This window comes from Grampus griseus, assembly GCF_964374135.1.
Source record: "Grampus griseus genome assembly, chromosome: 14".
Lineage (NCBI taxonomy): Eukaryota > Metazoa > Chordata > Mammalia > Artiodactyla > Delphinidae > Grampus > Grampus griseus.
In genome coordinates, this window is record NC_139008.1 from 64,073,530 (window position 1) to 64,098,754 (window position 25,225).

The 25,225-nt window shown below is 40.9% G+C and overlaps 1 protein-coding gene and 1 long non-coding RNA gene across 2 annotated transcripts in view; one reads left to right on the forward strand and one right to left on the reverse strand.

The window, feature by feature from the left end:
• Positions 1-434: 434 nt before the first annotated feature.
• EIF2S2 (eukaryotic translation initiation factor 2 subunit beta) lies at positions 435-19,370 on the reverse strand. The gene is made up of 9 exons (XM_082669979.1): positions 19,224-19,370; positions 13,656-13,833; positions 12,081-12,184; positions 8,889-9,024; positions 8,084-8,184; positions 7,329-7,477; positions 4,924-4,980; positions 2,678-2,763; positions 435-2,028 (listed from the first exon to the last, which is right to left on the reverse strand). Exons 1-9 carry the CDS (start codon positions 19,236-19,238, stop codon positions 1,853-1,855), a joined length of 1,002 nt encoding a protein of 333 aa, XP_082526105.1. The 5' UTR covers positions 19,239-19,370; the 3' UTR covers positions 435-1,852.
• A 205-nt stretch (positions 19,371-19,575) lies between these two features.
• LOC309833209 overlaps positions 19,576-25,225 on the forward strand; it is an 85,558-nt gene continuing 79,908 nt past the window's right edge. Inside the window, exons 1-3 of the long non-coding RNA XR_014297733.1 lie at positions 19,576-19,689; positions 21,835-21,910; positions 22,161-22,282. This is a non-coding gene — a long non-coding RNA (uncharacterized lncRNA). The remainder of the gene's footprint in view (positions 19,690-21,834; positions 21,911-22,160; positions 22,283-25,225) is intronic.

Here is a 25,225-nt window from a genome sequence, read left to right on the forward strand (position 1 = left end):
AAGACTGCTTCCTAAGACACTTTGGAAATGGTGGTCTGGTTCCTTATAACCATGGCTCTTGATCAGAAACTCTCAATGGCCTTTGCTTTGTCACTCCATGAAAGGTTCCTTCCAGCTGAGCTGTGGTTGGTATGAGGTAATATAGTAGACAAAAGAGAGGCTGATGCTATTGTGAATGGGTAACCTTAGGGCAACCCATCATTTTAAATGGGTCTGCTACAGTCAATCCAATTTTAACCAAACAATACCTCAACTGGTCTATCTCAAAGAGTTAGGATCATTCCAGAGAATCTGTTTTGAGAATGGAGTTAAGAACTGGAGTTGAAATTGCCAGCCTCTCACCAAACTGTAAAGTCCCATGTCTCCCCACTAAAGAAATGAACAAAACACACATACATATGCACAAAAGCGCTAATTCCACAAGAGGCACTGATCCTTGCTTTATTCACACGGTAACATCTGACATTGGGAATTGTGTGGTATAGATACAAAAGAAGGAAGATGAAATCATAAACAGCAGTTGAGTTCATTAGGGCAGTGCTGGCAGCTCAGCCAGTGTGTAGTCCCCTCAGGTCCTACTGGGTTGAGGGAATGCTCTGCCCCCTCCACTGCTTCTTGGCCAAGATGCTTTACAACACTTGGCCTATACTTTAAAATTAAGGGTCACAGTGATTAAAAACAACACGGTCAAGACATTCAAGGCTGAGTGACTGCTCCTGGAATAGTCTGGCAACAAGAAAGTGAGGAGCAGCATTATGCCCTTATCCTTGGCAAGTACGTGCAAGGCAGATCACGGCAGACATGTAAGATGATCTTTTCCCCTGTGCTCAGTGGAGAAATACCTTTTCGGCCAAAACCACAGAAGGCAGAACCAGAAGGAAGCCCCAGAAGCACCACACAAGCAATATCACCTCTTAGTTTCTCATGATCACATTTAAAAGCTACTTTAATACAGAAAATAGAAAAAGCATTTGTGGTGGGTCCTTTTCAAATCCAGAACACAAGTTGGGGAGGAAAAAGAAAAGCTTCCTCTAGCATCATGGTTTGGACTCTCAAGAGTTCTCTCTACTGCACATGCCACACCACTTCCTCACCAACAGAGGCCCAACGGGTTTTTCTTGGAGTGCCAGTTACAAGACACACCCAAAGGCTGTTATCTCTAAACTTCTCTTAGTGGCCAATAAGGAAGAAAATGCTAAGGAAGGTACTTAGCACCTTGTATTCCCTCATGTGGTAACAGCTGGAGGACTTAGCAGTGAGGTAGTGGCAACAATCCTCACATAATGAAAAGAATTCAAGTCTATAAAATCGTTCTCTGGACACTGAAAACAAGCTGTCCTCCCAGACCTCATCCTCCAGCCACCCTCTCACGTGAAGCTGTGTCTACTCCCGGTATACCGGGAAGCTGAGAAGGAAAATGGCTACCCAGCTGAAGTTTCTCAGGACTAGGATACAGAGACCTCGCCAGAGCCTAGGCACAAACTGTTCTGCTGAATTCATTAGGCATAATTTTTTTTTATAGAAAAGAAAACTGAAGGACAAACCAAATTGAAAGAATCACTGTTATAATAACTTTAATTTATCTTGCATTTTACAGAAGTCTATGAACGATTTTAAAAAAGCACCGCCTTACCCCATCGTATTTCTCTGACAGTTGTTAAAGTAGGCAACGAGTATGTCAACAGCTTGAGCAACGGCATCTTGCAAGAATTTCAGACCAACCGGCCACACGCCAAAGAACTTGGCAGCTTTTCTATCTTGTTTTTAATACAGTGGTATATCCACTCTGATGGTAAACCTGTCCAGCCAAATCTCCACAACACACTTTGCAAAATCAGTGGTGATTAGCAAATTAGTTAGCTTTGGCACGGAGCTGTGCTCGCTTGCCTGTGACAGCCTGGAAGCCAGTTTTGATGCTGGCAACAGAGCATCGAGAATGACAAGTTTCACACTGTAAGAAGTAGAGTCGGGTGTCCTTTTGCAGGATTGTGTCCGGTGATCGGCACGTGTGACAGGTGACATATTCCTCTGCAGGAAAAGCAACATAAGGAATTACCTGGTAGCCACAGTGAGCCAGAGGTTTCTTTCTTCTGAAACACTTCTACTGACTGCAAGCCCAAACCAGGAAACCCAAACCCAAACCCAAACCAGGAAAGCTTAGCTTAGCTACACTTAGGTATTCTAGGGGTAAGAAAACACAAGCTATCTGATGTGATGCTTCACGTACTTAACAACAGGTTGAAAAAAGACCCCGAATGTCCAAAGAAGCAGTGACATTTGCCAAATGCCTACTCCTGGCTGTGTTTACAGGAGAGCCACTTAGAGAACTTACTAGCTTTCCTAGGTGGGAACAGATCTGCCAATTTTAAGTGATTAGGAAGGTAACAACCGGGTCAGGCCAGGTGTGAGTGCAGACAGATTTCTCTGACTTGGCCTTCAGCCTGGAACCAACCAGCAGCCTTGATCAGCTGGGTCGTCTTAGGAAATCCAAATCCCTCCCCATGACCCCTAATCGGCCACCAAGAGCCACCTCCCACCCAGCTCCCCACCACTATCATTTTCCCTCATATTCTAAGGCCAGCCTTTCCAGCTTCATTAAAAACTAATGGCGGTCCCCCAAAATATTTCAGCCCAATAAGAACATTTCAGAGCGACATGTTAGAAATTATAAACTTACTGATATATCTTCTCAAAACATTTTCTATCTGTTTCTGTTGGAATCTTCCTTTAATTACAAGTTGGTTATTACCATCTATAGAACCACTGTGAAAGAAAACAAAAATATCTCCATTATTATTTTCTTCCTATAAGGAATCAAATTCCAGGGCCTTTACATTTAATGAACTTAAAATATATTCAATGGCACAGGATAAGTTCTAGGAGCAGTACTACCTGGTTTCTCAAAAATTATTTTTAATTAAGTAGTTGGTACCTGATGACCCTATTTCCTGACATTAAATTCAATTTTCAATTAATTAAGTCTACAGCAACAAATCTGATTCGTTAACTGATTTTAAGTCTAAAACAAATTTATTCCTTAACTGTCTGTGTGATGACCCATTCACCCAACAAAAGGACAATCACACTTTTACTGAATGCATACCACATGCAAAGCAGTGAGGTAGGCTATAAACACATGCAAAGCAGTGAGGTAGGCTATAAATACAAAAAATATGAAAGGAACTACAGATATCTTTAAAAATTCTAAGACTAAATCTTTTGATTCAGTTACATACAGCTGATGAACATGTTCTAAAACTGTGGTGATGGTTAACTATGTGAACAAATTAGAAACCATTGGATTGTACATATTTACACGTGTGAATTGTATCTGTAAAGCTGTTACAACCCTCCCCCAAAAGTACAGTTGAAATCACAGGCCTCATATTGTCAATGGTGCTTAAAAAGAAACTTTTTGAAAAGAAGTTGCTGACAAGTACTTTTGAGAAAGCAAAGCTCTCTGCTAGACGTCATGTGTTAAAAATTACAAATCACAAAGTGAAACAACAAAATTCAGCCAAGCAGCATTAAATTTATATTTGCTCCGTATCTTATTATAAAACTGACTTTTGCAAGAACCTCTCCTGTGATTCTCCTTTAACTATAAGAGTTTATTATCATCCTGCATGAACTGCAACCCCTAATCTCTAGGCTACAGTGACTTCAATGCTTGATGCAAGAAATTTTTTTCATTCACTGTCAAAAGAAATTGAATTTTCTCAACAACCCTGTAATATTTAGCCCACTGACCATAAGTTCACTGGTCACAACTTATTATAATTTACCTCACCTCTACAAAAACTAAATTATTCTGAGAAGTAGGAAAAACACTACCTTTTACTCCTTCATCAGTTAATACAAGTTAAAAACAATGATTGTAACAAATTTACATTTAAAACAATTCTTCCACAACACAGTCCACATATCTACCACTGGTCAAGTAAATTACTCCTTAACCCCAAAGCAAATACAGCCAATTCCAACAAACTGAGTTTCAAGAGTAGGAAGAGAACAGGACACCTCAGTTATCTCTATACTGCCAGCAAGGCACAGGATTAAGGCTCTTAAGAGTTCGAGCTCCTGAGAAAGGCAGACCTGAGTTTACATCTTGACTGCAATTAACTAGCTATGTTACCAACCATACAACTTCATTTCAGCAAACCTGTTTCCAAATGTGTAAGACAAGGGTAATATTAGTTTCTAACAGTTCACATAACTGTTTAAAGATTGAGATGGTACCCAAAAAAGTGCTTGGCATACAATGGGCACTCAATGTCTTAGTCATATTTATTATGTCCTAATTCTGCATTACTTATTTTTAAAGGGACATTCAGCTTCCTATTCCTAGCACTTATGGCCAAACTAACTGGGATGGGCTCCATGGGACACTGGCCCTCCCGAATGGTGATGGACTGGCGTGGTGTCTTCAACAGGAGAGCCCTAAAGACAGGGAAGTAACTATTTAATTATGGATACCTGTTTCAATGTTTTTCCCATGCCACTAATCAATTTATAAGCTGTACTTCATCCACAGCCTATTTACAATTTAGAAAATAAATTCTGTCCTAAGAAAATGGCTTCCTCTGAAATCTGGTATTTGCTCCATAAAAAGACCCAGGAATTCCAATTAACGACAGGAAATTCTCTAAACATGGCAGAGCCATGGTGCTCACTCTGGTATACCAACAGGCCTGTTCACAGACGAGCCAATGTGAACTTTGTTTCCTATTCCCAAGTAACCAACCTCCCACAGAAATGAACAAGTTTTCCTCCTTCACTGCCCTAAAAGTTCCTCTGACAATAAAGTGAATGTTTTTTTTTTTTCTAAGCGTGTTACATATCTTTTCAAGTTAAGAGAATTTCTTATGAAATGTCCATTAATACTGTAAGTAACTATACATAAATGTGAATATAGTTTCTTACCTTGTACCCAATTCAGCCAATAAAAATGCAAGGAGATGTTTGGGCTGACGATGTAATCTAAAAAGAAAGTCGAATAATATAAACCTTATCTTTCATGGAAATCTAACCAAACTTCTAAAAACCTCACCCTGTTCACTGTTTTAATTTGTTATTACGCAGCTATTAGGTGAATTTTAGCACAGTTCATCAAACTCTGAAATGAAGATAAATGATACCATTTGTTTACATTTCAAAGCCCATAAAACAATATTACATTTTATTTACAAACATATACACATTGGTAAGTGTCTATAAACAGGGACAGGAAAGGTAAATACGAACTTTAGAGGATAAAATCTTTTTCTAGGAAGGAAGGTAAAAGGGATCAGAAAGAGATATAAAGATGGCCTTAAACTGTAACTGTAAAGCCCTCTTTGTAACGAAGCAAAAAGATCTGAAGCAAATGTGTCAAAAGGTCAAAATACAACAAATTGAGGTAATGAATACTTGGGTATTTGTTATGCTAATTCCTATATATTTCCTGTTTGCAATTTCTTTATTTAAAAAGAGCGAAGTGTTTCACAGCAGCACAATAGCAGAAAATTTAAAACAGCTAAAATATTCACCAACTGGGAAGTAGTTAAATAAATTACGGTACATCCATTCTATCTTGCTTTTAAAATAATACAGGTCTCTAAATACAAAAAAAACAAAAAGATGTATCCACATAAAATGAAAAAAGCAAATACAGAGCAAGGCCACGCAGTATTTTCACTTTTTTTTTTTTTTTTTTGCTGTATGCGGGCCTCTCACTGCTGTGGCCTCTCCCGTTGCGGAGCACAGGCTCCGGACACGCAGGCTCAGTGGCCATGGCTCACGGGCCCAGCCGCTCCGCGGCATGTGGGATCTTCCCGGACCGGGGCACAAACTCGTGTCCCCTGCATCAGCAGGTGGACTCTCAACCACTGCGCCACCAGGGAAGCCCCTTTCACTTTTTAATTCTATTCATTTGGCACTGTTTGAGCTTGTTCCAATAAATAGATATTACTATTACAATTTTAAAAAGTTATTTTTAAAAAGTTACAATTTTAAAAAGTTACTTTTTCCCAAAAATGTAATGAGTAAGGGTTGGTGAAAATATAATAATAATAATAACACTTACGTTGCTACTGGGAGTATAAACTGGTATAAACTTGTTGGAAAGCAACTGCCAATGTTTGCCATAAAAATGTCCATTCCTTGTGACTAGGCAATTCCATTTTGGGAATTTTTGCCCTAAGGCTCTATTCTGAGTTCTGCCGAGATACATGTATCTCCCAATGCATCCCAATGCAGCCATAAATAAATAAATAAAATATTTAAAGCCTTGTGCTTCAAAGGATGGCAAGAAAGTGAAAAGACAATCCATACAATGGGAGAAAAAAATTTATCTATATATAAAAAAATATGTTGTATAACTCCTAAAAACATTTAAAAGACTAATGATAAGGGTAAAAATTTCACAATATATTAAGAGAAAAATATGTTAAAAACCAGTACAATACCAATTTATTTAAAAATATGTAGATGCATAAAAGTAGCAAAACAAAAATATTAAACTATAATTACCTATCTCTTAATGGTGGACTTACAGATGACTTTTTTTCTTTAGTAGGTCTATATTTTCTAATTTTTCTATAATAAGCATATACTACTATTACCATCAGCAAAAAAGTCTAAAACCTTTTAAGTCATGCCTAAGCAATGAAAACAAGTGGTTACTCTGGGCAGGGAATTTTTAGTGATTATATTTTCTTTGTTTACTGTTGTTTTCCCTTTTATCTGCAACAAGCATGTATCACTTATGAAACTAAAAAGAACAGGAGATAAGGTCAGTTGCCCTAAGGAACCTGCCAGAAAAGGTGTAGCTGAGGAGCTTTGAGAAGAGCCAGCCCCAGACAGTGACCTGGGGGTGAGACAGGCATGGAATGCGATGGTAATTAAGAATGTCGAAATCTCATCAACTGTGTCTTGGCAATAACCATCCAAGGAAGAAGGACATTAAATTCAGCTGCTTTCCCAAAGCTCACTGCTTGTACTTGCTTGGCAGGCCCACCCCAGGCTGATGAGCTTTTCCACCTCCCTGGGCTCTCCAGGCCCCTGTCTAAGGACTACAGTCAGCCTTCTTACTCTTCACTCCATCTGGTTAGGATCGTCTCATGAGTCAGCATGAGTGGGCTTCTCTCACTTCTGGATGCCCAATAAAACAAGCCTAAAGACCTGTGAGTCAAAAGAACTGACGGACTCGAACTGTGACCTCCCTCGACCCCACCCTGACACCTGTGCATTCTTTCTACTTTTTAATAGAGTCCACAATAAGCATATTTAACATACACTCCACTGAGAATCTAGCATTTGGGACGGAGACTCTGCATTAACCAACTTACAATTTACAGATATCTGTAAAGTTGACAAAAGAAGTTTTCTTGGTTCCTACTCGGACGACCTGTGGAGGTTTCATGACAAATTTCCTTTTCTCTCCAGCAACCATATCTGGATTCTTTTCCCTCATGATGTTGAACACTCGATTCAGTAGCTATAGAGATAAAGTGGTATTCGTGTACAGTCTTATTAATAGCAGGAGTATAACGTTCCCACTTGAGTCATTGTGCTTTTCCTTTAAACAGAACAAACTTTACTTTTTACTAAATGTACACACACATCACATGTTCTGGGAGCTCCCTGAAGGCAAGACTCAATTCTCAACCAGGAACTGGTCCCTTATGGATGCTTAATAGTTCCTTGTTCAAAGTTAAAGGAATGAACAAGCCCCTAATTCTACTGTTTCTGTGGGAAAGTATATAGTACCTGGAGAAGTAAAATTCAGACTACCCTGAACAAGCAAACTCCAGACTACTATGGCCCCCTATTCGCCACTCCCTCTCCCTACTGTCCCCCTTCAGTGGGGCTCCAATGGCCTCAGAAGTTCATGGATTCAGATGGAACAGTGAGTACTATAATGACTGCCACATTGTGGACAGCCTGCCCCAAACGTCGGCATCAGGCAGTGCGACCTCTCTGGGTCTGTTTCATTATCCACCTATACTTCAATGGCCCTTTCAATTCAGGGAACATTTATCCTGCTTTTGTTTTGAGTTCTACTGAACAGTTCAGCCCCCTTTCATAACAGAATTTGTCTTACCTCCTCATATGTGTAGTCTCTTTCTGAACCTGCCCAAGCAGGGCCTGTCTGGTTACTGAATGAGATACCATCATCTTTTTTGCTGTCTTCATCTTCTAAAGCTACAGATAACAAAGACTGTAAGAATGAGGGGTAGAGCCTGATACAGTAACAAAAAGGGGAGAAGGGAGAAGCAGATCTAGAGAAATGAAAGCTTCAAAGACATCTGGTCTTCCTTCCCACAGCTGCATTCACAACAGCCTCAAGCATAAAGGCATCAAGGCTCACAAATAACCCCATATTCCTTAAGGGGATGTTACGATTTTCAAAAACCACCCTCTAGGAATGTGTGGTAATACAAACACATTGAACTGTCTTGATTTAACAAACATAAGATAAAATAATGCACTGGGATAAATAGAGGAAAAAATGTTCAATTGTTTTGAAGCACTTAAGAAACATATACATCCATAAAAACCCATCTGCTGACTATACTGAAGTTCTCTAAAGCAGCTATAGCACTTAGAAGCTAATAAACAGCACTTTTAACAAAATAGTAAAAGATTTTTTAAACATTTAAAATTCAGTTACAGTAATTGTCCCAATAGTCTAAATCAGTATGCTTTAATGTAATCACAATTGCCAAGTTCTTCCCCCATGAAATCTTTTAAACTGTCATTATGAAGTTAGATTCTGTTTCCTTTTAGCTTCCATTATTAGGCAGTGGAAATAAGGGGCAAGAAAAAATAAATAAGGAGGCCACCCATGGAAGAGACTAGGCCAAAGGCTTGTGTAGCCTAGAAATGAGCTAAGTTCCCAGTATTACCTTCATCTTTCTCGAGTATTTCATCCTCATCTGGGAACTTGACATTCTTCTTTTTCTTCTTTTTATTGCCAAGCATAATGTCAAGATCATCCTCTGGTTCAGCTGGTTCTTGAACATCACTTTCAATCTTAAGGTCCTAAGAAAGTGAGATAAGAGTCTCAACATTTTGCTACTAGGATTATTATTATTTTTAAATGACATGGGCTGACATGGTTTTGGAGGAAAAAAAGATATTCAAAACTGAAGTTACAGATCAGAACTCTCTCTCACAGGTGAACCAAACTGGTTCAGAGTCTGTCATTTAAACTGGAAAAATTTTAAGACACTTTTGTGGGACCTTTTCCTTTCTTTTATCCACCAGCCTTGGGATCTTACTATAATTATTGTCCATGTTTTTAAATCAGGCCACTGTCAGAATCAAAGAAACAAGGATTCTTAAATCTTCTCAGTGACAATCTTCAGCAGGAATGGGGTTCAGGAATGTTTTAAATAAGTTTCTAAGTATTCTGATGCAGTTCGTAGGAGGGTTTTTTTTTTCCTTCTGACACCAAATACGTGATGTTTTTCCACCTCAATTCTCCAACTCTCTGACACTAACTAGGTGACCTACAATTCAATGCAGTTCTAACACTACCCAGAGTTAGTGACAAACTCCATGGGTTTAAGGGCTCAGTCACATAAGACTGTCTTCATAGAGGCCAGGTACAAGTATAGAGTCCCCACGTTTCCCATACATATGTCCTACTTCAAATTCAGAGGTTCCCACACACCCCTGGTTCAATAATTTGCTAGAAGGACTCAAAGAATTCAGGAAAACACTTTACTTAACTATTACTTTATTATATTATATATATATATATATACACACAATATTATAAAGGATATGCTCAGAAATAGCCAAATGGAAGACATGCATAGAGCAAGGAAAGGGAGGCAAGAGTGCAGTGCTTCCATGCTCTCTTCAAGTATACCACTCTCCCAACACCCCAGTGTGGTCACCAATCCTGAAGCTCTCCAAACCCCACTGTTCAAGGGTTTTTTATAGAGCTCACCCATGAAAGAAACCCATGAAAGGTTTTTTGTGGAGGCTTCATTATGCAGGTATGATTGATGAAATCACTGGTTCTTGGTGACCAAACTCATATCTAGAGATTCCAAGAGTCTTAGGAGCTATGTGCCAGGAACCAGGGACAAAGACCAAATATTTTTTTTTATACCACAGCCAGCCTGGCACCAGACTGAGGAGGTCTTTGGGCATCACTTCAATAGATAAATCCATGAAAGAGGGAGAAGGCAGAACCCACGGAGAATTAGGGTCCTATGATGAATGGATAGAGACAAGGTAAAGCTTGATCCCAAGATTAGCTGCTATAGTCATGGATGTAAATAGGGCATAACCTTGAAATGAGATATAAAAAACCCCAGAAGAGCAGAAAGGGCCAGTTTCAGTCTCCAGCCTTCTAATCTCACCTCCTTTCACCAGTGTATCCAACTCCCTGCCCTGAAGTGTGCCATCCACATCACCCATCAATATCTATTTTTGTGCACCTACATCCTGAACTACTCTGTAAATGGCTATAGTAATTTTAGAAATCTAATCAGCAGAAAAGTTGGAATAGCCGGGACTAAAAGAAGCTCAGCCTTGAGATGCCAAATCCAGCTGTGTAGTCTCAGTGCCACTTTTGGCCATCAAAGACCAACCAGCCCATGTGTATTAGCTGGATAACACCAGACAAGAAATCTGATACTAACCTAGTCTCTAATAAGATGGCAGTCAGTAAATGAGAAACTCAGACATGCTAAATATAAATGAGCACACATCAGCCAGCTTCTAGTTCTATATTATTATTTATTTTATCCCAGTAAGATCTATTTCCAACCTGAGGCTAAGACCCAGTGAAAGGTAGAGAATAGCACATAGTGTTTTTGAAGATTTTTCAAAAGCCCTGTGGTGCTCTGAAAATTCAGGGGGAGAGTAACCCAAGATCTTTAAAATACTTCAGCCTCAAGCTAATGCCCATGTCTTGCCTGATAAGGGTACTTGTAACCTCTTACATTATGACTTCAGTAGCAGAGAAAAAAGTATCCAAGCACTAAATTAGAGCTTGTAAGTGGCTCTTCAGGACAAAAGCTACTAGAGAAATTTGTTAAGCAAGACTTTCTGTGGCACATCTCTGATGTGTCACCTTGTTACCCAGGATATTTATATCTCATTCATTCAACATAATTTGAGCATTTCTCTTTATCAATTTCCTTATAACAGTAGGAAGAGAAGAAAATCCCCAAACAGGGAGAGAGTAGGATAAATCCAGGTAAAATAATCTTGTTCTAAAGAACTCTAAATTATCCCTGAACCTCCAAAAACAGGAAAAATATCTTATTTGTTTCAGTACCCTAACAATTAGCACACAATGCCTGACTCACTATCATCATTAACATATATTTGCTGAATTAACCAAGTCATTAAAATTGTGACATTGTTTCCAAAACTCAATGAATTACTGCTATGTGTGGGATACACCTTATTTACTTGAATTTGAGCAAATAAATAATTTACCAAAGAAAAATTTGGGTAAAGGGCACAAAAGGGGACAACTTAGTGCATGTGTATGTGTATTCTCACTCCTTCTCTCTCATAATTCTGAGATATTTGTATTAGAAATCAATCCAGTAATAAGACAATTACAGGGCCTCAAGTCCCTACAAGATCAGAGAACTCCATAAAACCAACCTGAGTGCTCTGGTTCTCCTACAGACTATAAAATCATCAGCCACCAACCACCACAGGCTGGGGTTCATTCTTTGCTGCTCAGAAGAATACACATAAATTTGTGTATCCTCAACATGCTACCAAAAGTTTAACAGAAGAAACTATATTTGCTCTATAGGATTTCTCACAGAAGTCTCTCTCCTCAGCCAATCTCAGTATGATTAATGACAAGTGGCATTTTGTAATCATCTTAATGGCACACAATACAATGTGTAAAACCTAACTTTACATTCCTTTGAACCATCATCCCTTTAAGATACCTAGTCAGACAAAAATCCCAAGAAACTGACCTTAACAGTGGTGACTAAATACTTAATAACAAAAGCAAAACTAGTAAGAGATGAGACAAACAGGGAGAAACATCAGCCACTAGCAACCTTTCAAGAGGTCAAATTTTACCTTCAATAAGAAAGCAATACTACCTTTACACCTTCCTCAGCTTCATCAATATCAAATATCTTTTTTGTTTTTTTCTTCTTTTTCTTCTGATTAAAGAAGTTCAAGTCATCTAGATCATCAGAAGCATCTAAAAAGAGAATTGAGATTCTCAGTTATTAACAGCAGAAGGCGAAGCATTAAATTATGAGTTAAACCAATGTTGCAGCTATTAATCGATCAAGTCACCAGAATAGCGAGATTGGTATTAATTAGCACCGTAATTCCTCCACAACCACAAAGGTTAGGGTTCTGAAAACAAAATGGCAGGTCAACTCAAAGCTTTGTAGGAGAAATCTGGCTAGGGGACCATGTTGGGAATATTTATTTAGTAATCTGACCATATGATGCCTCATTGTTCCCAAGACAAAGTCCGGGTTCTAACATAATTTCCAAGGCTCTCCAGCTTTATCTCTCTACTTCTGCTACTCTTTCATCTGTGACACCTTAATTCCTAGTTCCAGCTCAACTGAACTACCTCCACTTCTTAGTGAAGTGTGTGTCTCTCACCTTCAAGCCTTCCTATGGGCCCTCCCACACAGCTCTTACCTTCATCTCACAGGATCTTTGTTAGGAGTTACTTCCACCAAGAAGTCTTCTCTAAGCCTATCCCTCCTGTTCCCCAACTGGGTTAGGTGTCCCCTAGGTGCTTTGATAGTACCTTCTACCACTTCAACAGAGGTGTTTACCAGCTGCTTGTCTATCTCCCAATGAGATATTAAGGGGCTATGCCTTTCTCACCTAAATCCCAGTGCCTAGCTCAACGAGCTACTCAATCAATCAGGCTACAATATGAATAAAATGAGATTTTATCCACCATTAGTGAGTAATAATGGGTTTGGTTCAATAAGTTTTCCATTTGTTCTGCCCTACTGTACACTAGAAATATTTTTAAATGCCCCACTACAAAGTTTTTCAAGGAGCTATTTATGAATTAATTTTGTCTTAATAAAAGAATGATTTACTTTCCAAGTTTGTTTTAAACATGTATAAGATGCTTAGCACATGGTATATGCTCAATGAATGTTAATTTTCTCTATCCCTAGTACAGTGTCTTCTATTCAATAGGCATAAATGTTTACTTAATCATTTATTTCTAATTGTCAAATGCTGTCTGTGTTAAAGCACAGAGTGAATAACTCATGCTGGTGTCTAAACCCAAACATTTTAGGCTGTAATTTTAATCTCTTCTATATGTTTTCAAACTTGTTAAGACACAAAACTGTTTATCTTGGTCCCATTTCTTCCTGCCTACACTCAAATACAACCACCATTAAAACTGGAAAAGAGACATCCCGAAAGGCTAGACTAGAAGAACCAGCCCTGGAGTAACAAAGTTTTGTCATCTCTGTCTTGTGGATTCAGTGGAATTTTCCCTGAAACAAGTCTTATCAGAAATCTGGCAAGGTCCCATGCACACAGACTGCTGATGGCCTCAGCTTCACTGTAATAGATAGCCTCTCAGGCTGAAAGGACACTGTGTGCACAAAATCCAAAACACACTGATGGAAGAGAACCAGGTCTCCCAGGACAACAGTGACTCTCTCATGTCTGCCACTTACCTTTTTTCCTACTGTCCTCTTCATCGGCTTCTACATCTTTGTCCTCAGTTGGCTCTGGCTCCACTTCTTTTGTTTCTGAGGGCTGGGTTTCTTCTGTCTGGGCATCCCCTTCCTCATCTAACATAAAAGGCTTCTTCTTCTTCTTTTTCTTCTTGCTCATAGTAGGATCAAAAATCATCTGTTTAAAAGATAATTAAAAAGAAAAGGGGACCACGTGATTAGTTTTAATGATACTCACATTCCAAGTATGCTGTATTCTCAAAAGGCATACTCTTAAAAGAAAGAGTATTTGACGCATTAAAGTATCTAAAAGGATTTTACAAAAAAATATATATATATATATGTACACACACACACACACGTAACCTTCCTTATACTATTAAAAGTTGAGGGGGTGGGCTTCCCTGGCGGCGCAGTGGTTGAGAGTCCGCCTGCTGATGCAGGGGACACAGGTTCGTGCCCCGGTCCAGGAAGATCCCACATGCTGCAGAGTGGCTGGGCCCGTGAGCCATGGCTGCTGAGCCTGTGCATCCGGAGCCTGTGCTCCGCAACAGGAGAGGCCACAACAGTGAGAGGGCCGCGTACGGCCAAAAAAAAAAAAAAAAAAAAAAAGGAAGTTAAGGGGGTGCTTCCCCAGAACATATGTACATGTCTTTTAATTTAAAATTATCACAAGATAACAGAATTTAGGAAAGGGATCTTAGCAATAACTCATGCTTCACCCCTCGCTTTATGAATGAGAAAACCAACGCCTAGACAAGTCATACGTGTTTTATTTAAGGTTGGTAACCTGGGGTTGCTATACCAGGAGACTTGAACTGATAAAAAAAAAACTTAAAAAAATTTTTTATCCTGAAACTCAGACAAGCCTTTAAGGAAATCCATCAGCAGCCCTTCATGTAGCAAATCTCTGAGTAAAAGAAACTTCTATACAACCTTTTACTCTGCTTTTTGTTTCTGGAACATTAAAAAGTACAGATAAAGTGTTTAAAAGCACAAGTCTAGAACCTAACTGACTGAATTCAAATCCTGACTCTGGTTCTTACTTTTGTTACCCCAGGTAAGTTCTTGCCCTCTCCTTGCCTCAGCTGTAAAATGGAGATCAGTAGCAGAAACAAAACCAAATCTCACGAGATTATTAGGAGAACTAAATAAGTAAATAAATATAAAACACTTGGCGCAGTGCCTGGCACAAAAGTACTCAATAAATGTTAGCAATTATTATACAATTTATATAATGCTTTACAGTTGACAAAACATGGTATCTCTTGATCCCTATCACTGAAATTTCATCAACTCAGGGTGATCTAATTTCCAAGACATATCATGAAACTCAAAAAAATTCCCAAAACTGATTCTGATTAACTTAAATTCCTTTATGTCCCAAGTACATTAAGGAAACTGAGCTACACTGAAACCAAACTATGGTCTGTAATAAGGTAGGGTAGTATAAATATAGTCCTCACCCAATACAGAAGGGTTTGCAAGACATTCTGGAAATTGATACAGCCTCATTTCAAAGTTATCCCCTCCAACCTTAAGAAGGCTCTAATTGTATAAATGAGCAATTCTGAAAAGCAGTCAGTCTGAGGAACATGATCTGGCAAACTTAGAGAAGAGGATAGAAGAGCCAGGAGGAAGGAGTTCCCCACTGCTGACCTACTGGGTCTTGAGTCACCCTACATGGAGTGCTGTAATCTGTTCCAGGGAAGAAGCTATAATTCATCCTTATTCCTGAAATATGGAAGTTTGGCAAAAGGACAGACAACACTCCAGGCACTATAAATTTGGTTGTCTGGCAGGGCTTATAGTTCACTTACTGCATTTTTTTCAAGCATCAAGTTCCCTAGAATATTAATTATCTTTTAACTATTATTCAGCAAGACAGACTAAAGGTAAGGGGGATCCTAAAATCATCAAAGGACATCCTCACAACCGCCCTGTTATGCTCTGAAAAACATTCATATAGGTCCACAGGGAAACAGTACGGTTGTAGCCTTGTAAAGGGTTATAAACATGAAAGAACTGTACACTGAAGTAATTAACACCTCTCTCAATTACTCTCTCTGGATACTTAAGACATAAACTCATTGCCTCATTTTATTCACACCACTCAGCAAAACCAGACTTTAAAAATATGGAAATAGGGATTCCAAAATAGTGCCCAAAGCAGACCTCCCCCAAACCACAAGGTCACATCAGTCTTAACTTTAAAAATGTCGTTTCTGGGACTTCCCTGGTGGTCCAGTGGTAAAGAATCCACCTTACAATGCAGGGAACGTGGGGATCGGGGAACTAAGATCCCACGTGCCGCGGGGGCCCGCACAACAACTACTGAGCTTGCGCACCTCAACTAGAGAGCCTGCGTGCTGCAAATTAGAGAGCCCATGAGCTCTGGAACCCGGGCACCACAGCTACAGAAGAGAAAACCCAACACCACAACTAGAGAGAAGCCCGCGTGCCACAATGAAAGATCCCACATGCCTCAATGAAGATCCTGTGTGCCTCAACTAAGACCTGATTGCAGCCAAAAATAAAATAAATAAATCTTTTTTTAAAATGTGTTTTTTTTTAAGACTTTCATATCTGACTTAACAAATTATCACAGTCCATATGTTTTGTTTATGAAACTAGCTGGGATGTGAGACGCAAATAGTTGCTCACAGTACACTTATGGAAAAGCACAGACTCTTCTGGGCTTTCTTTTTTTTAACTCTAGATAGAACAAAGCCTTCAAGTTTTCTCTTTTCAACTTCCCACACTGGGTTGGGTTGAAGAAAGTGAGGAAAAGGGACAGCAGCAAAAGTTACCCTGACAATAGCCTAAAGAGCTTCAGCAAGTTGGAAGCCTACTCCCATCTATCATACCTTATTCAGGATGTTAACTTTAAGGCCACAGCACACCCCACCCAGAAGGCAGGAGTGAGTTACAAAAGCACCCAGAGAAGCAAGGTGAGCAGAACAAATGCTCTGAAGAAATGTGTCGTCATCTCTGGGTGATAGGATTCTGGGAGATTTTTATTTCTCTTTGCATTCTTCTGTGTTTTGTATACGTCATACAACACATATTCCATTTTTAATCAGTTTCTTTTGTAAAACACCTTACTATGTTGTGTGACAACCTGACGTTCCGATACTTTGTGGATGGGGCCTAGTAATAAGCAATAATCTTAGCTATTGACAGCACTTTAATGCCTGCAGATTAGGGACTTTTTCCTCACAATGCAGCACTCATATTTCTAGAATACTGCTTTTTAGAGGTCATGGTTCCACTAGTTTAAAAGAGATTATGTTATGTGAGTTTTGGGCTTATTTGCCAGGTTTAAAAGGAAGTGTGTGCAGTTTATGACAACTATACATTAAAAAACTATTAAAAGAAAAAAAGGAAATGTGAAAAAAGAAATAAATTACTTTTTAATAGTAGGTTCTTTAATGCTCTATCCTGGCTACCAGGCAGCACTACTTCCACTGTAGGGAATCCATCACAGTTTATAAATCATTTCTATGTACAAATTTTCACTCGATCCTTACGTCTGTAAAGTAGCCAGAAGTTAAGGATCGGCCTAAGAAAACTTATCTATCCAGCAGTATTAAAGGAACCAGAACCTGCACATACCTTCAGAGTGGAAGCCAAAGGCAGGATTCTAGTCATACTAACTTGCTATGTGATCTTGGGCAATTTAACCTCCCTGAGCCCTTATTTCCTGTTTACAAAATGGACTGGTAGATCTGAGAAATGCAAAGCTGCTTAATACTTTATGGGCTTCCAAAGTCCTCTGCTGGAATGCTAGTTCTGACATCTCTGCTTGACGAAATCCTTTTCACCCTTCAGTAATATTCCACTTCCTCTGACATCTGATCCCACTGCTAAAACTGAACCCTCCAGCCCTCCAAATCGCTGTTAATGGCTCTATTTCTACCTCCTATACCAACTAGTAGTAAATCTCTTACAACACTTGCAAGTACTTTACCACAGAAAACCAAACACAGAATAGCACCCCAGAGAACTCTGCACTATATAGGTACTTTATTTGTTAAAGGTTATGAAAAGCTTAGAAAATGGGTAGAAACAAAACAAGCATGAGACACTGCCAGTCTCAGAACTTTTGAAATACAGTGGCCTAGAGCAATGTCTACCATGACCTCCAAGCAAGAACCACACACCTCCCTTAGACTCAGTTTCCTTCCTAAGAGAGCGAGACCCTCCTAGTCACCTAAATGGAGATTTGGAATTCTACTACTGGCTCAGCCACTTACTATTTGATCATGAGCATCATACAACTCTCTAAAAGCCTCGGTTTTCTCATTTCTAAAATGGGCATAACAATACCCACCTTAAAGGGTTGTCATGAGAATCAAATGAGAGCTCAGAATCCCCTCCAGAATAAAATCCAAATTCCTTAACTTGGTCTTCAAATCCCTCCATGAACTACCTACTACCTATACTTCAAGGGATTAACTCTAACCAAATTGGATAATATTCTACTCCCTTGCCCAGGATCAGGCCTTTCCACTACTTGAGGAAATTCAAAGCATTTCCAGGGTCTACCTCAAAAGCCAAAGCTCGAAAAAGCCTCGAATTTTTCTCTTCCTTCTCTCCGAGGCCCAAGCACTCAAATGTTTACAGAAATTAATTATAAATTCTGTAGCACTCAAATGTTTACAGAAATTAATTATAAATTTATGTTTATAGAATTTAATTTAAATGTTTACAGAATTTAATTTAAAATGTTTACAGAAATTAATTATAAATTCAAGGGGTTTTTTCTGGTGGGGAGAGCTGGCCGGTAAGCGGTAGCTCTCCCAGCAGTGTTTATACCTACGGATATCACTTAAAGTCAAATTTCATTTTAGGTCGTTTGGTTTTAAATAAACTGGGATAAATCTGGCCAAAAAGGGATTTGAGGAAATTTGCTGAGGTACAAGCACGACAGTATAAAAAGACCCAGGCATCTTTGCAACTCAGACTTCCCGCTGACGTCGCTGAGAGCTCTGCTAAGGAAGGCTCAGGGACTCCCGCCCTAAAACTTTCCGAAAAAGTTAATCACTTTTTCAGGCTGAAGGATCTTTTCCTCTCGTCCTATCCCCCTCTACATGAGAACAAGGGTGGGTGCCGGGCAGGACAAGCCAGCCTGCAAAGTTTTAAACTAGGGCGCTCCACCGGAGCCAAGAGACGCTCCTCTAGGCACCACCAGCGCCCAGAAAGTGAGAGTTGAAGCTGCACCGTCAAATCGAAGGGAATGCAGGGGCCGCCAGCCCCAATCTCGTTCAGCTGGGGCATTAACCGGGCATGCAAGCTCTTTTCTGGAGGGCGACTCAACGTGCTCTCCATTCCGGAAACGCCGGCCACGGGAGGACGCCGGCCTCAGCGCCGCCACCTTGAGGAGAGCGGGGCACGGCCAAGCCGCGGTTCCGGAGCCCTCGCCGGCTCTGCCGCTCCGCGTCGCCTAGGCCCGGCTGCCCCACATGGCGGCGGCCGGCCGCTAGGCCGCAGGCCCAGTCTCCCACACTGGGGTGGGTCTGTCTCACTGCCTCCGTCCCTAGACCTAGCGCCAGCCTCAGGCCTCACCTCGTCCCCGGACATGGCTGCGGCTCGAGTGGGCTCGGCACGGACGGAAAGTCTGACAGGTCAGCCCCAGGCCCAGGCTTCAGCGTTGCTCCTGCCGACACCTCTCCCACCACCGCACTAGGCTCTTGCATCAGCGAAAGGGAACAACACCCCGCCCTCTCTTCCCAAGAGTTAGAAATGCGCCTGCGCAGAGACCGCCAAGGCGCAGGCGCGCGGCGAAGCCGACCTAGCGCGCTCCGACTGGCGCGAGTTACCAGGCGACGCCGCGGCGACAGGCAAGCCGGGACTTGTAGTCCGCCTAGGAGAGGCGGGCGCTAGCGCGGCCGCCCCGCGACCCGTGCGCGTGCGCGACGTCTGAGGAAGCCGGCACGGAAGGTTCGATTTTGCCTGGGGGCTGCCCTTACCTTAGCTTTTGGAGGCGTGGAGGGGCCGCGCAGTTCTGCGTCGCTTGCGCAGTGAATTCGAGGTGGTTTCTCCTGGGTTAGGGTGGTGGGTAAGGCACTCAGTAATATGAACCCGTCGGGGCTTGTTTCCCTGCTGCTCCCTCCACCGTGCCCCATTGGGGTGTTCTAGTGTTTCAGGAACTCAAAAGTTGGAGCTAGAGGCGCACACCTCACTAAAGGGTTTTACTTCACGAGAAATTTAACTCAACAGGCTGGATTTGGACTTGGGAGGTCGGCTTCTCCCTGTAGACGGGAGAGGAGACGTCCCCTGAGGAGAAGCGGCCTGGCAGGAGGCATTCTGTCGGGAAACCTTGAAATCCTTGTTTGCGAAGTCTCTGCTTGAACGCTGCGGGTGCAGTTCCCCTTGAGGCATGATGATAGCAGTTACCCTTTAGGGGGCTTTCACTATTGTCAATGCCTTCCAGCCAAATACCACCGAGATCACCTGTCTAGTTGATCAAAGCTGGGCTTCGACTTCCCTGGTGGTCCAGTAGTTAAGAATCCGCCTGCCAATGCGGAGATACGGGTTCGAGCTCTGGTCCGGGAAGATCCCACATGCTGCAGAGCAGCTAACTCTGTGCACCACGAGTACTGAGCCTGTGCTCTAGAGCCCGCGAGCCACAACTACTGAAGCCCACGTGCCACAATTAACAAGCCCAGGCGCCTAGAGCCCCTACTCTGCAACAAGAGAAGCCACCGCAATGAGAAGCCCGCGCACCGCAATGAAGAGTAGCCCCCCCAGTCGCGGCAACTAGCGCAGCAACGAAGACACAACACAGCCATAAATTTTAAAAAAACCTGAGCTTATTGTCTCCTTGTAAGGAGGGGAGACACAGCATGAGGCACAGGGAGACATCTCAGGAAGAGGGTGCTGGAAAGAATTTACAGGGTTTGGGCTTGTGTTAGGTAATTTGGAGGAGGGCTCCAGGAAGCGGGCCTTCTCTCTGGATTGGATGCTATTAGGAGGTGAAGGTAATTCTATGATGGGGTATTTTAATCATTATTATCTAAAAAGGGAGAAGCACCCTCATGTTAGCCAGGATAGGGGGATATTTGGTCTTTTTGTTTGTTTGTTTTTCTTTTGTGGTTGGGACAGCGTTCTTGTTTGTATTCAAACATGTTTATGGAGTGGTTTTGTTTTTGTCTTATCCATCATGGTCACAGAGTGGCTTTGTCTGATGTTGGTGTTTTGTGAAATTGTTTATGTTCAGTAGGGCAGCACATCCTAGTTGATAACACCAGCCTAGCTCCCCATATTCAGGAGCTGCTTTTCTCCCTCTCACTGTGCTTCATATCACTTAGTGTATATTCCATGCTTTGGGCCTCAAAACAACTGTGTGAGACAATCCACAAATAGTTTGTACTCTCCATTGGATACTAGTCCCTAATGTAAGTGTGGTAGGTAAAATTAGGTCCCTGCCTCCAAGGAGCTTATAGCTCAGTGAGAGTGATCCAAGCCCAGGCAATCTGATGCCAGTGGCTGCTGCTTTACCACCTTGAGAATCTGTATTCCTAAGGGGACTACACTGCCTCCTCAGTAATTTTCAGCTACTGATATCTGTGCATACCAGGATTTCTCAACAGCAGCACTCTCGACATTTTGGGCCAGATAATTCTTTGTTATTGGTGGCTGTTCTGTGCAGTGTAGGATGTTTAGCAGTATCCCTGGCCTCTATTCACTAGATGCCAGTGGCACCCTCTCCCTAATTGTGACAACCAAAAATGTCTCCAGCCATTACCAAATCACCCCTGGTCAAAAGCCACTGGTGAATACCATTTGTATCCTCCTGGTCTCTGAGACCTCCAAACAAATATTTGGAGCATGACAGTCCCCAAATCACTTTGAGTGGGGAGGCCTTGAAGAGGAGAGAAGGAAACAATGTGGCCTACGTTTTTGAAAAGCCCATCCAACTAGGAGAATGAAGACTGAGACAAAGAGAAGACAAGTGGGAAAAAACAAAGGTAGAAGAGAAATGATAGAGGCAGAGAGGAGCTCATAGGAAATCACCCTTAAGTTACTTAGTTCACGCTAACAAAGTTAGTTCACATTAATAAAGACAAAGCCTTAATGAGGCCTCGCTGTACTGCCACTCCCTGTTTGGGAAATGCTGGTCTGATTAGCAAATAGTGTTGAACACTTTTGTGAAAAGATTTATTTTCTTTTACAGCATGGTACCAGATATGACCTCCCTGAACTGGTTGCTTGCAAGAGACTTTCTTCAGAGATTTCAGGTTACCCTCAAGGTAGTTGTTTTCTTGGGAAAGCCAAGATTCCCTGGGGAGTTGGCAAAAGTCACAAAGCAATGGCAGCTAAGTGTTTCCAGGTTTTCCAAGAGATAGATTGTACTTAGATTAAGCTAATAAGAACATCAGCACAATAGTTATTTGTATTTTCCTAACCTGTTTCATCCAGGAATCTGTAAAACATATAGACATTTATTAATTTTCTTCTTATAATGGTGAGGGAAATCATTGACATTCTCCTATTTTATAGATACAGAAGCCAAATTATGGAGTGCACAAAAAGTAGTGAGAAATCCAGAACAGCCTCCTGGAATCTTCACTCTGGGCCATTCTTGATGCTCAGCACCACCCCAGATCTCCAGCTTCCTAGTAGTAAGCTACTGAATTTTATGTTTTCATAGGCTTTAAAATATTCCTTAGTCTCTTCACCTGACCCACAAAAACAGGCCTATAGAGGCTATGATTTTAAATAGTGACGGTACTTGAACTAGAACCCAGATCTCATGATATTAGTCCAGTACTCTGTCTACTTAAGCAAGCCCATACATCCTTGTAGGTGATGTTTAACTTAAAGAAAATATAATTAAGATAGAAATTCTAATGCACAGGGAAATCCAGACCTATTCAATCCTTTTCATTCATTTCATGGGGACTTTACGAGTTAGCTTTGATGAGTAAAAGAGAAAGTCACTGAGGTATTAATGAAAAGCATTTAGTAACTCTGAAATTAAATTTGTCTTTGGGTTGATGAGGTAGATGGGAGGTATAGTGAGCACCGCCCCCTTACCCAAAAAAGTCTTGAATAGTTTATCCTCCGAGAACTAAACCAACAGAAATGAATTCTTAATTATTTAATCATATATAGAAACGACTTATGAGATAATGTGTCAATGGGGAGATTTAGGAATCTAGTCTAATGGAAATACTGTCTCCAAATAATGTCATTATGTCAATGATTCTCAAATCCATTATTTCCAATCCAAACTTCTCCTCAGAATTCTAGCCTTACATGTCCAAGTGCCTATTTCTTTCCATTTGCTTGTCTCACAGAGATCTCAAAGTTATTGTGTTTATAACAGAACTCTGGGTATGTCCCACTGCAAATCTTCCTCATCTCAATTAACAAGGCACTGCTCTCTACCCAGTTGCTTAAGTCAGAAACTCAGGAGTTAACTCAGTTCCTTCCTTTTCCTCACTTTCTTCATCCAATTCATTATCAAGTCTTATTGATTCAATGTCCAAAATAAATCTCAAATCCAACCACTTTTTTCTCTACTGCCACTAGCCTGGCCCAGGCGATAGTCATCTCTTTCTTGGATACTGCAACAGTCTCCTCTTGCCCCTTTACTTCATAACACTTAACACAATTTGTTTAATTTATTGGTCCGTTTTTCTTACTCGTGATTTAATAATCTCACTTCACTACTAGAATGTATATAAAGTGCTTGAGGATAGGTACAAAATCTATCTTTTTTTTTTTTTGGCTGCATTGGGTCTTCGTTGCTGCATGTGGGCTTTCTCTAGTTGCGGTGAGCGGGGGCTACTCTTCATTGCAGTGTGCGGACTTCTCATTGCGGTGGCTTCTCTTGTTGCGGAGCACAGGCTCTAGGCACACGGGCTTCAGTAGTTGCAGCACGCAGGCTCAGTAGTTGTGGCTCGCAGGCTCTAGAGCGCAGGCTCAGTAGTTGTGGCACACGGGCTTAGTTGCTCCGCGGCATGTGGGATCTTCCCGGACCAGGGGTCGAACCTGTGTCCCCTGCATTGGCAGGCAGATTCTTAACCACTGTGCCACCAGGGAAGTCCTGTTATTTATTTTTAAGTGCGTATGTCCTTTCTTTCCAGCTAGATTATAAAATCCTTGAGGGCAATGACTATGTGTACTGTTGCCTCCTACAGTGTGTTAAGTCTAGTAGGATCTTGATGTAAATTGTGTTGTGATTTACAGGGTTACTTAGTGTCTTGGCATCTCTACAGAAGACTTCAAAACTCTTAAGGAAACCACAATGATATACCACCTCACACCAATTGGATGGCTATTAGGGAAAAAAAAAAAGAAAGAAAATGACAAGTGTTAACAAGGATGTGGAGAAATTGGTGTACTGTTAGTTGGAATGTAAAATAGTACAGCCACTGTGTATGGCTGTTCCCCAAAACAATATGGTGGTTCCTCAGGAAATTAAAAATAGTATTACCGTATGGTACAGCAATTCCAATTCTGGGTATGTATCCAAAAAAATTGAAAGCTGAGTCTCAAAGAGATATTTGTATACCTATATGTATAGCAGCATTATTCACAATAGCCAACAGGTGCAAGCAACCCAAATGTCCATTGATAGATGAATGGATCTAACAAACAAAATGTGTTATATACATGTAATGGAATGTTATTCAGCCTTAAAAAGAAGGAAATTCTGACATGCTATAACATGGATGAAACTCGAGGACATTATGTTAAGTGAAATAAGCCAGTCACAAAAAGATAAATACTGTATGATCCCATTTATATGAAGTACTTAGGGTAGTCAAATTCATAGAAACAGAAAGTAGAATGGTGGTTGCCAGAGTCTGGGGGATGAGGGAGAATGGAGAATTGTTGTTTAATGGGTATAGAGTTTTAGTTTTGCAGGATAAAAGGTGTTCTGGAGATTGGTTGCACAACGTGGTGAATGTACTTAGTTGTACACAAAAATGGTTAAGATGGTACATTTTTTTTTTTTTTTGCGGTACGCGGGCCTCTCACTGTTGTGGCCTCTCCCGTTGCGGACCACAGGCTCCAGACGCGCAGGCTCAGCAGCCATGGCTCACGGGCCCAGCCGTTCCGCGGCATGTGGGATCTTCCCAGACCGGGGCACGAACCCGTGTCCCCTGCATCAGCAGGCGGACTCTCAACCACTGCGCCACCAGGGAAGCCCAAGATGGTAAATTTTATGTTATGTGTATTTAACCAGAATTTTTTTTTCAAAAGACCACTGAATAGGGAATCAAAAGACCAAGGTTGGAGTTCTTTGTTCCTTGATGATTAATGAATCTTGAGCAAGTCACTTTTTCACTCATGCCTTGATTTCTTCATCTTTAAACAGGGTAATAAAACATTCCCAGCTTCTGGGTGTATGTAAGGATCAGAGAGAAAAAAAAAAAAAAAAAAGAATAACTCTTAAGATAATATTTTTGAGTAGTAGTTCCAGTATTCCAGTGTCCCTGATCTCCTTTAATATTCATTACAAATTTTATGTCTTATTTCATAACAAAATATTCCTAAAGATGTCTTAGCGATAACCTGTTACCACTTCAAAGGATATATACGCTGAACTCTTT

Coding starts and splice junctions, on each gene's coding strand:
- EIF2S2 (XM_082669979.1), bottom strand. Junction 12,185..13,655: donor AGAGGACAGTAGGAAAAAAG/GTAAGTGGCAGA, acceptor TTCTCTTTTTAG/ATGCTTCTGATGATCTAGAT. Junction 4,981..7,328: donor TTTACAGATATCTGTAAATT/GTAAGTTGGTTA, acceptor CTTTCTTTTTAG/ATTACATCGTCAGCCCAAAC.